The sequence below is a fragment of the Crinia signifera genome, chromosome 1 (assembly GCF_055691185.1).
Source record: "Crinia signifera chromosome 1, ASM5569118v1, whole genome shotgun sequence".
In the NCBI taxonomy this organism is placed as follows: domain Eukaryota; kingdom Metazoa; phylum Chordata; class Amphibia; order Anura; family Myobatrachidae; genus Crinia; species Crinia signifera.
Window position 1 is genome coordinate 1,966,567 of NC_139217.1, and position 13,854 is coordinate 1,980,420.

At 53.8% G+C, this 13,854-nt stretch overlaps 1 protein-coding gene across 1 annotated transcript in view; it reads right to left on the minus strand.

Moving 5' to 3' along the window:
- ALMS1 (ALMS1 centrosome and basal body associated protein) overlaps positions 1 to 13,854 on the minus strand; it is a 140,783-nt gene that overhangs the window by 38,214 nt on the left and 88,715 nt on the right. The window contains exon 10 of the mRNA XM_083159976.1: positions 8,483 to 8,650. Within this exon, the coding sequence (XP_083016102.1) occupies positions 8,483 to 8,650 (168 nt within the window). The remainder of the gene's footprint in view (positions 1 to 8,482; positions 8,651 to 13,854) is intronic.

The window sequence follows — 13,854 nt, forward strand, 5'->3', positions numbered from 1 at the left end:
GAAGCTGCAACGTGATTCCGACACCCAAGTGCTTCCATGGCCACGCAGAATGTGGAAGCTGCAACGTGATTCCGACACCCGAGTGCTTCCACGGCCACGCAGAATGCGGAAGCTGCAACGTGATTCCGACACCCGAGTGCTTCCATGGCCACGCAGAATGTGGAAGCTGCAACGTGATTCCGACACCCGAGTGCTTCCATGGCCACGCAGAATGTGGAAGCTGCAATGTGATTCCGACACCCGAGTGCTTCCATGGCCACGCAGAATGTGGAATCTGCAACGTGATTCCGACACCCGAGTGCTTCCATGGCCACGCAGAATGTGGAATCTGCAACGTGATTCGGACACCCAAGTGCTTCCACGGCCACGCAGAATGTGGAATCTGCAACGTGATTCCGACACCCAAGTGCTTCCATGGCCACGCAGAATGTGGAAGCTGCAATGTGATTCCGACACCCGAGTGCTTCCATGGCCACGCAGAATGTGGAATCTGCAACGTGATTCCGACACCCAAGTGCTTCCACGGCCACGCAGAATGTGGAAGCTGCAACGTGATTCCAACACCCGAGTGCTTCCATGGCCACGCAGAATGTGGAAGCTGTAACATGACTCCGACACCCGAGTGCTTCCATGGCCACGCAGAATGTGGAAGCTGCAATGTGATTCCGACACCCGAGTGCTTCCATGGCCACGCAGAATGGCTGTGAAAGCTGCAACGTGATTCCGACACCCGAGTGCTTCCATGGCCACGCAGAATGTGGAAGCTGCAACGTGATTCCGACACCCGAGTGCTTCCATGGCCACGCAGAATGGGTGTGGAATCTGCAACGTGATTCCGACACCCGAGTGCTTCCATGGCCACGCAGAATGTGGAAGCTGTAACGTGATTCCGACACCCGAGTGCTTCCACGGCCATGCAGAATGTGGAAGCTGCAACGTGATTCCGACACCCGAGTGCTTCCATGGCCACGCAGAATGTGGAAGCTGTAACGTGATTCCGACACCCAAGTGCTTCCATGGCCACGCAGAATGTGGAAGCTGCAACGTGATTCCGACACCCGAGTGCTTCCATGGCCACGCAGAATGTGGAAGCTGCAACGTGATTCCGACACCCGAGTGCTTCCATGGCCACGCAGAATGTGGAAGCTGTAACGTGATTCCGACACCCGAGTGCTTCCATGGCCACGCAGAATGTGGAAGCTGTAACGTGATTCCGACACCCGAGTGCTTCCACGGCCACGCAGAATGTGGAAGCTGTAACGTGATTCCGACACCCGAGCGCTTCCACGGCCACGCAGAATGCGGAAGCTGCAACGTGATTCCGACACCCGAGCGCTTCCACGGCCATGCAGAATGTGGAATCTGCAACGTGATTCCGACACCCAAGTGCTTCCACGGCCACGCAGAATGTGAAAGCTGTAACGTGATTCCGACACCCGAGTGCTTCCACGGCCACGCAGAATGTGGAAGCTGCAACGTGATTCCGACACCCGAGTGCTTCCACGGCCACGCAGAATGGCTGTGAAAGCTGCAACGTGATTCCGACATCCGAGTGCTTCCATGGCCACGCAGAATGGGTGTGGAAGCTGCAACGTGATTCCGACACCCGAGTGCTTCCATGGCCACGCAGAATGGGTGTGGAAGCTGCAACGTGATTCCGACACCCGAGTGCTTCCATGGCCACGCAGAATGTGGAAGCTGTAACGTGATTCCGACACCCGAGTGCTTCCACGGCCATGCAGAATGTGGAAGCTGCAACGTGATTCCGACACCCGAGTGCTTCCATGGCCACGCAGAATGTGGAAGCTGTAACGTGATTCCGACACCCAAGTGCTTCCATGGCCACGCAGAATGTGGAAGCTGCAACGTGATTCCGACACCCGAGTGCTTCCATGGCCACGCAGAATGTGGAAGCTGCAACGTGATTCCGACACCCGAGTGCTTCCATGGCCACGCAGAATGTGGAAGCTGTAACGTGATTCCGACACCCGAGTGCTTCCATGGCCACGCAGAATGTGGAAGCTGTAACGTGATTCCGACACCCGAGTGCTTCCACGGCCACGCAGAATGTGGAAGCTGCAACGTGATTCCGACACCCGAGTGCTTCCATGGCCACGCAGAATGCGGAAGCTGCAACGTGATTCCGACACCCGAGTGCTTCCACGGCCACGCAGAATGTGGAAGCTGCAACGTGATTCCGACACCCGAGTGCTTCCATGGCCACGCAGAATGTGGAAGCTGTAACGTGATTCCGACACCCGAGTGCTTCCATGGCCACGCAGAATGCGGAAGCTGCAACGTGATTCCGACACCCGAGTGCTTCCATGGCCACGCAGAATGCGGAAGCTGCAACGTGATTCCGACACCCAAGTGCTTCCATGGCCACGCAGAATGTGGAACCTGCAACGTGATTCCGACACCCGAGTACTTCCATGGCCACGCAGAATGCGGAAGCTGCAACGTGATTCCGACACCCGAGTGCTTCCATGGCCACGCAGAATGCGGAAGCTGCAACGTGATTCCGACACCCGAGTGCTTCCATGGCCACGCAGAATGCGGAAGCTGCAACGTGATTCCGACACCCGAGTGCTTCCATAGCCACGCAGAATGCGGAAGCTGCAACGTGATTCCGACACCCGAGTGCTTCCATGGCCACGCAGAATGCGGAAGCTGTAACGTAATTCCGAAACCTGAGTGCTTCCATGGCCACACAGAATGTGGAAGCTGTAACGTGATTCCGACACCCGAGTGCTTCCAAGGCCACGCAGAATGTGGAAGCTGCAACGTGATTCCGACACCCGAGTGCTTCCACGGCCACGCAGAATGTGGAAGCTGCAACGTGATTCCGACACCCGAGTGCTTCCATGGCCATGCAGAATGTGGAACCTGCAACGTGATTCTGACACCCGAGTGTTTCCATGGCCACGCAGAATGTGGAAGCTGTAACGTGATTCCGACACCCGAGTACTTCCACGGCCACGCAGAATGCGGAAGCTGTAACGTGATTCCGACACCCGAGTGCTTCCACGGCCACGCAGAATGCGGAAGCTGCAACGTGATTCCAACACCCGAGTGCTTCCATGGCCACACAGAATGTGGAAGCGGCAACGTGATTCCGACACCCGAGTACTTCCATGGCCACGCAGAATGTGGAAGCTGCAACGTGATTCCGACACCCGAGTGCTTCCATGGCCACACAGAATGTGGAAGCTGTAACGTGATTTCGACACCCGAGTGCTTCCATGGCCACACAGAATGCGGAAGCTGCAAGGTGATTCCGACACCCGAGTGCTTCCATGGCCACGCAGAATGTGGAAGCTGTAACGTGATTCCGACACCCGAGTGCTTCCACGGCCATGCAGAATGTGGAAGCTGCAACGTGATTCCGACACCCGAGTGCTTCCATGGCCACGCAGAATGTGGAAGCTGTAACGTGATTCCGACACCCAAGTGCTTCCATGGCCACGCAGAATGTGGAAGCTGTAACGTGATTCCGACACCCGAGTACTTCCATGGCCACGCAGAATGTGGAAGCTGCAACGTGATTCCGACACCCGAGTGCTTCCATGGCCACGCAGAATGTGGAAGCTGTAACGTGATTCCGACACCCGAGTGCTTCCATGGCCACGCAGAATGTGGAAGCTGTAACGTGATTCCGACACCCGAGTGCTTCCACGGCCACGCAGAATGCGGAAGCTGTAACGTGATTCCGACACCCGAGCGCTTCCACGGCCACGCAGAATGCGGAAGCTGCAACGTGATTCCGACACCCGAGCGCTTCCACGGCCATGCAGAATGTGGAATCTGCAACGTGATTCCGACACCCGAGTGCTTCCACGGCCACGCAGAATGTGAAAGCTGTAACGTGATTCCGACACCCGAGTGCTTCCACGGCCACGCAGAATGTGGAAGCTGCAACGTGATTCCGACACCCGAGTGCTTCCACGGCCACGCAGAATGTGGAAGCGGCAACGTGATTCCGACACCCAAGTGCTTCCATGGCCACACAGAATGTGGAAGCTGTAACGTGATTCCGACACCCGAGTGCTTCCATGGCCACGCAGAATGTGGAAGCTGTAACGTGATTCCGACACCCGAGTGCTTCCATGGCCACGCAGAATGTGGAAGCTGCAACGTGATTCCGACACCCGAGTGCTTCCACGGCCACGCAGAATGTGGAAGCTGCAACGTGATTCCGAGACCCGAGTGCTTCCACGGCCACGCAGAATGTGGAAGCGGCAACGTGATTCCGACACCCAAGTGCTTCCATGGCCACACAGAATGTGGAAGCTGTAACGTGATTCCGACACCCGAGTGCTTCCACGGCCATGCAGAATGTGGAAGCTGCAACGTGATTCCGACACCCGAGTGCTTCCATGGCCACGCAGAATGTGGAAGCTGTAACGTGATTCCGACACCCGAGTGCTTCCATGGCCACGCAGAATGCGGAACCTGCAACGTGATTCCGACACCCGAGTGCTTCCATGGCCACGCAGAATGTGGAAGCTGCAACGTGATTCCGACACCCGAGCGCTTCCACGGCCATGCAGAATGTGGAATCTGCAACGTGATTCCGACACCCAAGTGCTTCCACGGCCACGCAGAATGTGAAAGCTGTAACGTGATTCCGACACCCGAGTGCTTCCACGGCCACGCAGAATGTGGAAGCTGCAACGTGATTCCGACACCCGAGTGCTTCCACGGCCACGCAGAATGGCTGTGAAAGCTGCAACGTGATTCCGACATCCGAGTGCTTCCATGGCCACGCAGAATGGGTGTGGAAGCTGCAACGTGATTCCGACACCCGAGTGCTTCCATGGCCACGCAGAATGGGTGTGGAAGCTGCAACGTGATTCCGACACCCGAGTGCTTCCATGGCCACGCAGAATGTGGAAGCTGTAACGTGATTCCGACACCCGAGTGCTTCCACGGCCATGCAGAATGTGGAAGCTGCAACGTGATTCCGACACCCGAGTGCTTCCATGGCCACGCAGAATGTGGAAGCTGTAACGTGATTCCGACACCCAAGTGCTTCCATGGCCACGCAGAATGTGGAAGCTGCAACGTGATTCCGACACCCGAGTGCTTCCATGGCCACGCAGAATGTGGAAGCTGCAACGTGATTCCGACACCCGAGTGCTTCCATGGCCACGCAGAATGTGGAAGCTGTAACGTGATTCCGACACCCGAGTGCTTCCATGGCCACGCAGAATGTGGAAGCTGTAACGTGATTCCGACACCCGAGTGCTTCCACGGCCACGCAGAATGTGGAAGCTGCAACGTGATTCCGACACCCGAGTGCTTCCATGGCCACGCAGAATGCGGAAGCTGCAACGTGATTCCGACACCCGAGTGCTTCCACGGCCACGCAGAATGTGGAAGCTGCAACGTGATTCCGACACCCGAGTGCTTCCATGGCCACGCAGAATGTGGAAGCTGTAACGTGATTCCGACACCCGAGTGCTTCCATGGCCACGCAGAATGCGGAAGCTGCAACGTGATTCCGACACCCGAGTGCTTCCATGGCCACGCAGAATGCGGAAGCTGCAACGTGATTCCGACACCCAAGTGCTTCCATGGCCACGCAGAATGTGGAACCTGCAACGTGATTCCGACACCCGAGTACTTCCATGGCCACGCAGAATGCGGAAGCTGCAACGTGATTCCGACACCCGAGTGCTTCCATGGCCACGCAGAATGCGGAAGCTGCAACGTGATTCCGACACCCGAGTGCTTCCATGGCCACGCAGAATGCGGAAGCTGCAACGTGATTCCGACACCCGAGTGCTTCCATGGCCACGCAGAATGCGGAAGCTGCAACGTGATTCCGACACCCGAGTGCTTCCATGGCCACGCAGAATGCGGAAGCTGTAACGTAATTCCGAAACCTGAGTGCTTCCATGGCCACACAGAATGTGGAAGCTGTAACGTGATTCCGACACCCGAGTGCTTCCAAGGCCACGCAGAATGTGGAAGCTGCAACGTGATTCCGACACCCGAGTGCTTCCACGGCCACGCAGAATGTGGAAGCTGCAACGTGATTCCGACACCCGAGTGCTTCCATGGCCATGCAGAATGTGGAACCTGCAACGTGATTCTGACACCCGAGTGTTTCCATGGCCACGCAGAATGTGGAAGCTGTAACGTGATTCCGACACCCGAGTACTTCCACGGCCACGCAGAATGCGGAAGCTGTAACGTGATTCCGACACCCGAGTGCTTCCACGGCCACGCAGAATGCGGAAGCTGCAACGTGATTCCAACACCCGAGTGCTTCCATGGCCACACAGAATGTGGAAGCGGCAACGTGATTCCGACACCCGAGTACTTCCATGGCCACGCAGAATGTGGAAGCTGCAACGTGATTCCGACACCCGAGTGCTTCCATGGCCACACAGAATGTGGAAGCTGTAACGTGATTTCGACACCCGAGTGCTTCCATGGCCACACAGAATGCGGAAGCTGCAAGGTGATTCCGACACCCGAGTGCTTCCATGGCCACGCAGAATGTGGAAGCTGTAACGTGATTCCGACACCCGAGTGCTTCCACGGCCATGCAGAATGTGGAAGCTGCAACGTGATTCCGACACCCGAGTGCTTCCATGGCCACGCAGAATGTGGAAGCTGTAACGTGATTCCGACACCCAAGTGCTTCCATGGCCACGCAGAATGTGGAAGCTGTAACGTGATTCCGACACCCGAGTACTTCCATGGCCACGCAGAATGTGGAAGCTGCAACGTGATTCCGACACCCGAGTGCTTCCATGGCCACGCAGAATGTGGAAGCTGTAACGTGATTCCGACACCCGAGTGCTTCCATGGCCACGCAGAATGTGGAAGCTGTAACGTGATTCCGACACCCGAGTGCTTCCACGGCCACGCAGAATGCGGAAGCTGTAACGTGATTCCGACACCCGAGCGCTTCCACGGCCACGCAGAATGCGGAAGCTGCAACGTGATTCCGACACCCGAGCGCTTCCACGGCCATGCAGAATGTGGAATCTGCAACGTGATTCCGACACCCGAGTGCTTCCACGGCCACGCAGAATGTGAAAGCTGTAACGTGATTCCGACACCCGAGTGCTTCCACGGCCACGCAGAATGTGGAAGCTGCAACGTGATTCCGACACCCGAGTGCTTCCACGGCCACGCAGAATGTGGAAGCGGCAACGTGATTCCGACACCCAAGTGCTTCCATGGCCACACAGAATGTGGAAGCTGTAACGTGATTCCGACACCCGAGTGCTTCCATGGCCACGCAGAATGTGGAAGCTGTAACGTGATTCCGACACCCGAGTGCTTCCATGGCCACGCAGAATGTGGAAGCTGCAACGTGATTCCGACACCCGAGTGCTTCCACGGCCACGCAGAATGTGGAAGCTGCAACGTGATTCCGAGACCCGAGTGCTTCCACGGCCACGCAGAATGTGGAAGCGGCAACGTGATTCCGACACCCAAGTGCTTCCATGGCCACACAGAATGTGGAAGCTGTAACGTGATTCCGACACCCGAGTGCTTCCACGGCTATGCAGAATGTGGAAGCTGCAACGTGATTCCGACACCCGAGTGCTTCCATGGCCACGCAGAATGTGGAAGCTGTAACGTGATTCCGACACCCGAGTGCTTCCATGGCCACGCAGAATGCGGAACCTGCAACGTGATTCCGACACCCGAGTGCTTCCATGGCCACGCAGAATGTGGAAGCTGTAACGTGATTCCGACACCCGAGTGCTTCCATGGCCATGCAGAATGTGGAACCTGCAACGTGATTCCGACACCCGAGTGTTTCCATGGCCACGTAGAATGTGGAAGCTGTAACGTGATTCCGACACCTGAGTGCTTCCATGGCCACGCAGAATGTGGAAGCTGCAACGTGATTCCGACACCCGAGTGCTTCCATGGCCACGCAGAATGTGGAAGCTGCAACGTGATTCTGACACCCGAGTGCTTCCATGGCCATGCAGAATGCGGAAGCTGTAACGTGATTCCGACACCTGAGTGCTTCCATGGCCACGCAGAATGTGGAAGCTGCAACGTGATTCCGACACCCGAGTGCTTCCATGGCCACGCAGAATGTGGAAGCTGCAACGTGATTCCGACACCCGAGTGCTTCCATGGCCACGTAGAATGTGGAAGCTGCAACGTGATTCCGACACCCAAGTGCTTCCATGGCCACGCAGAATGTGGAAGCTGTAACGTGATTCCGACACCCGAGTGCTTCCACGGCCACGCAGAATGCGGAAGCTGCAACGCTGGTACTATGTTATATGCTTATGAGGTTGCAGTCGCGCGACAAGATGCATTTTGCAGACTTTCATGTTACCTCCTCTAAACTCTAAGACTGGAGTGTGCACTGCGCCCGTAAAGAACGCACAACCTGCCTATAGTCACAGATTATCTAGACCGCATCTGAATGAGGCCCAGTGTGGTGACAATCCACTATACATAAGTGAAATGAACGGTGTGACCTGGGACTACGCACCTGCAGGGGTCCTCCGCTGTTCCGGAATCTTCTCCCAGGCTCTATTAGGGAGAGGGTCCTTACTGTAGATGCCCTCTTTGTGCCTCAGGAGTGAATGATCGGATAACTTTTCTGTGGCAGAACCCAAAACTTCCACTGGAAACTTTGGTGAAATGGCGTCATTGGAACCTGTAAGCAGTGGGACAATCCCAATCAGTGTCCGCACATCACCCAGTCACAATATAAGGGACACAAAGGACTCGATAGAAGGAAATATTCCTGGTAGAATAAAGATCTAACTTACGTGCCCCAGCAGGGCCATACAAGGGGCGAATGTTTCCATGTGTGTAACGTATGCACAGGTCAGTGTGAACCCAATAGGCTGCATGCATTACACCTCCTTATGGCGGGGTACACATTTCTGCATGACCCATTGTACTCTGGGAACACACCGTGCAGCTAACGCCCCCTTACAAATAAAAATGCTGAGAAATATACTGTATGTATGTTAAACAAAGCACAAAAAGAAATCTGGTTTATCCCAATTCCTGTATACAGCTCAATCAAAGCGACAAAAATCTGGTACTGGATGGGAGGAAATGACAGAGCTATTTGCTCACAAAAGCAGGGAGATGGACAAATCATTCAGTGAAATTATTTAAATCAAACAGATAACGAGATTTATGTCTTACCTGTTAAATCTCTTTCTTCGAGGATGTCAGGGGCCACAGGGATAACAGTGGGTAGAGAGTGAGGTCCTCAGGACAGCCCAGCTCCTCTCCTCTACTCCGCCTCCTAGGCTAGCTACTTTCAGTTTGTACCAAGCCAGACAGGAGACAAGATAGAAGAAAGAGAAACCCATACAGAAATCCATTTAATCATATGTGTGTGTGTGGTTCCTCAACAGAGAAACCATAACTGTAACATGTATAAGTACCCTCAGCGGAGGAACTATGACTCAAGACAAATGAAGCAGGCGCGGCAGGGAGGGATCCCTGTGGCCCCTGACATCCTCGAAGAAAGATTTAACAGGTAAGACATAAATCTTGTTTTCTTCTGCGTCAGGGGCCACAGGGATAACAGTGGGACGTCCTAAAGCAGCCACCTAAGGGTGGGGACGCGCCTGTGCCGCGGCCAGCATACTCTGGCCAAATGCCGTGTCCTGGGAGGAAAACGTGTCAAGTGCAAAAAATCGTAAGAAATCGTTGGCGAACGACCAAGTCGCCGCCTTGCCAAGTTACTCTGCAGTTGCACGTAGTGGAATGAGCCCAGACCCCCGCAAGAACCAGGAGGGAGGTGAACAAGGAAGCCTGCTTGATAAACGACCGCAGATATCGGCTGGCAATAGTCTGCATGGTAGCAGACCAGCCCCTCTTAGGAATTCTCTAGTGGATAAAGAGAGAGTCAGATCGCCAACGTGTTCCAGTGTGATGTACATAGACGTGCAAAGCACAGACGACATCCAGTTGATTGCTGCCTAGGAGAGACCGCCGGCCTACAAAGGGCAGAGATCACTATCTCCTGGATGACCTGAAATTCAGGAACCACCTTGTGAGGTGTAAAGGAACGGTTCAAAGAATCCGTCCTATGAGAATGAAAGACTATGAAAGGCGATTGACCTAACAGAGCCTACCGGGCAGACACCCAGCAGCAACGGTCACAGGAAAACCGTTGTCCCAGTTAGCCAGTAAAAAGCCCTGAAGGGCCTAAAGAATCAGAGAAAGATGCTACCAAACAACCAGGTTTGTAACAAACAGAGGGTGGATCTGCAGGACCCCCTGCCAGAAGGAGCGGAGATCGTGCCACAAAGCTCATCGCCTGCAGATCAAAATGGAGAGAGCCGAGCCCTGTCCCTGTCCTTTTAAAGAAGACAGGCGGAGGCCAGCCCCCACTTCTTTTACCGAAAGGACAAAACCCTAGACCAGCGGTTCTCAAACTGTGGGTCCTGACCCCAAAGTGGGTCCCGACCTTCCAAGCATGGGGTCGCGACTCCATGTTGCTCATGACTTTTTGTAATATTAGTCAGTGATTCAAGGAGTCTGAACAATCTGTTTAATTGTCTGTTATTTTAGACTCCTCCCATCAGTCTGTGCCTACAAAATGCTTCCATGTATGTGCTGTCTGCTGACTACACGTGTGATGTGATGGGTTATGGTATATCAGACTCCTCCCATCACTCTGTGCCTCCACAATGCTGCCATGTATGTGCTGTCTGCTGACTACACGTGTGATGTGATGGGTTATGGTATATCAGACTCCTCCCATCACTCTGTGCCCCCACAATGCTGCCATGTATGTGCTGTCTGCTGACTACACGTGTGATGTGATGGGTTATGGTATATCAGACTCCTCCCATCACTCTGTGCCCCCACAATGCTGCCATGTATGTGCTGTCTGCTGACTACACGTGTGATGTGATGGGTTATGGTATATCAGACTCCTCCCATCACTCTGTGCCCCCACAATGCTGCCATGTATGTGCTGTCTGCTGACTACACATGTGATGTGATGGGTTATGGTATATCAGACTCCTCCCATCACTCTGTGCCCCCACAATGCTGCCATGTATGTACTGTCTGCTGACTACACGTGTGATGTGATGGGTTATGGTATATCAGACTCCTCCCATCACTCTGTGCCCCCACAATGCTGCCATGTATGTGCTGTCTGCTGACTACACATGTGATGGGTTATGGTATATCAGACTCCTCCCATCACTCTGTGCCCCCACAATGCTTCCATGTATTTGCTGTCTGCTGACTACACGTGTGATGTGATGGGTTATGGTATATCAGACTCCTCCTATCACTTTGTGCCTCCACAATGCTGCCATGTATGTGCTGTCTGCTGACTACACGTGTGATGTGATGGGTTATGGTATATCAGACTCCTCCCATCACTCTGTGCCCCCACAATGCTGCCATGTATGTGCTGTCTGCTGACTACACGTGTGATGTGATGGGTTATGGTATATCAGACTCCTCCCATCACTCTATGCCCCCACAATGCTGCCATGTATGTGCTGTCTGCTGACTACACATGTGATGTGATGGGGTATGGTATATCAGACTCCTCCTATCACTTTGTGCCTCCACAATGCTGCCATGTATGTGCTGTCTGCTGACTACACGTGTGATGTGATATGGTATATTAGACTCCTCCCATCACTCTGTGCCTCCACAATGCTGCCATGTATGTGCTGCCTGCTGACTTCACGTGTGATGTGATGGGTTATGGTATATTAGACTCCTCCCATCACTCTGTGCCCCCACAATGCTGCCATGTATGTGCTATCTGCTGACTACACGTGTGATGTGATGGGTTATGGTATATTAGACTCCTCCCATCACTCTGTGCCTCCACAATGCTGCCATGTATGTGCTGTCTGCTGACTACACGTGTGGTGGGTTATGGTATATTAGACTCCTCCCATCACTCTGTGCCTCCACAATGCTGCCATGTATGTGCTGTCTGCTGACTACACGTGTGATGTGATGGGTTATGGTATATTAGACTCCTCCCATCACTCTGTGCCTCCACAATGCTGCCATGTATGTGCTGCCTGCTGACTACACGTGTGATGTGATGGGTTATGGTATATTAGACTCCTCCCATCACTCTGTGCCTCCACAATGCTGCCATGTATGTGCTGTCTGCTGACTACACGTGTGATGTGATGGGTTATGGTATATTAGACTCCTCCCATCACTCTGTGCCTCCACAATGCTGCCATGTATGTGCTGCCTGCTGACTACACGTGTGATGTGATGGGTTATGGTATATTAGACTCCTCCCATCACTCTGTGCCACCACAATGCTGCCATGTCTGTGCTGTCTGCTGACTACACGTGTGATGTGATGGGTTATGGTATATCAGACTCCTCCCATCACTCTGTGCCTCCACAATGCTGCCATGTATGTGCTGTCTGCTGACTACATGTGTGATGTGATGGGTTATGGTATATTAGACTCCTCCCATCACTCTGTGCCTCCACAATGTTGCCATGTATGTGCTGTCTGCTGACTACACGTGTGATGTGATGGGTTATGGTATATTAGACTCCTCCCATCACTCTGTGCCTCCACAATGCTGCCAAAGAAGGCTGATGGGCCCTGAGCATAGGCGATATGATCTCGAAGTCAAGCCCGTTGCTCTTAGTAATGTGGTTTCAACAGCCCTGTGAGCGGTTCTGGCCTTAGAGCAGACGGATCGGAGAGGCCCCTGACAGGGTCCGCAGATCCGAGAACCAGATTCTCCTGGATCAAGGTGCCCCCCCTTTAACGTACGAAAAACTTTGAGGAGGAGCAAAATAGGGAAAAAGCATACCTCAGAATGAACGGACACTGGGCTGACATAGCGTTGACCCTGCAAGCCGCTGGGTCTCGAGACATGGACCCATACAGGGTGACCTGGTGATTGTGGCATAAGGCCATCAAGCCACCGCTGGTCTGCCCCAATGGCCTACCATCCACAGGAACGCCTCAGAAGGGAGGGTCCATCCGCCGGTATCCAGAGTTTTGCCAACAAGGCCGGGATCTTGCCCTGCACCCATTGGAAGAAGCGGGAGGCCTTCGCCATGGCCGGCCCACTCAGAGTGCCACCCTAGTGGTTGATAAAAACCACGGTTTTTGCGTCGCCCAACTGGACCTGCACAGGGTGACCTTGAAACCAAGGCTCTGCCTGGCGGAGATCCCGCAGGACTGCCCTTTTTACTTTGGTTTCAAGACAGAAGCAGCTTGTGCATAATAGCATTACCCAGTCTATGGGCAGTATTCAATGAGAATATTCCCCGTGCATGGCGAGAGTTTTTGTTCTCTCGCCATGCACTCGCCGTGTTTTTGCAGAGATTCTCCATGTTTGGAGATTCTCCGTCACGGCACTTTAGAGAGTATTCAATTTGGCTGAGACTCGCCGCCCCTCGCGGCGAGTCTCAGCCAATCCGGCGTATGAGGTGACGCCGCAGGGAGCCTGAGAACGGCAGCAGGCAGGGAGATGGAAGTCTCCCTGGCTGCCCCAGAACGTATTTGGGGGGGAGGTGGGCTCCCCGGGAGCCAGGCAGCACAGGCTGCCCCCCGGGAGAGCCAACAGGGGACCGGGTATTCACTGCACCCGATCGTGCATATGTAATGATCGGGTGCAGTGAATATATGAATATCTAATGAGCGGCTCTCTGCTCCCGGCCCCCTGCTGGCTGCTCTGTGTAAAAAAATAAATATATATATATATTTTTAAATTAAATATATATTCATGTGCTATAAGCACATGAATAAAAATAGCATGCCCTTGAACAGAATAAAATTCCTGAGTTTTTGACACCTAAATTAAAACAAAAAACCTTTTATTTTAAAAGTTCACATTCCACTTCTCCATGAAAAGATGGAGAATTGCTACA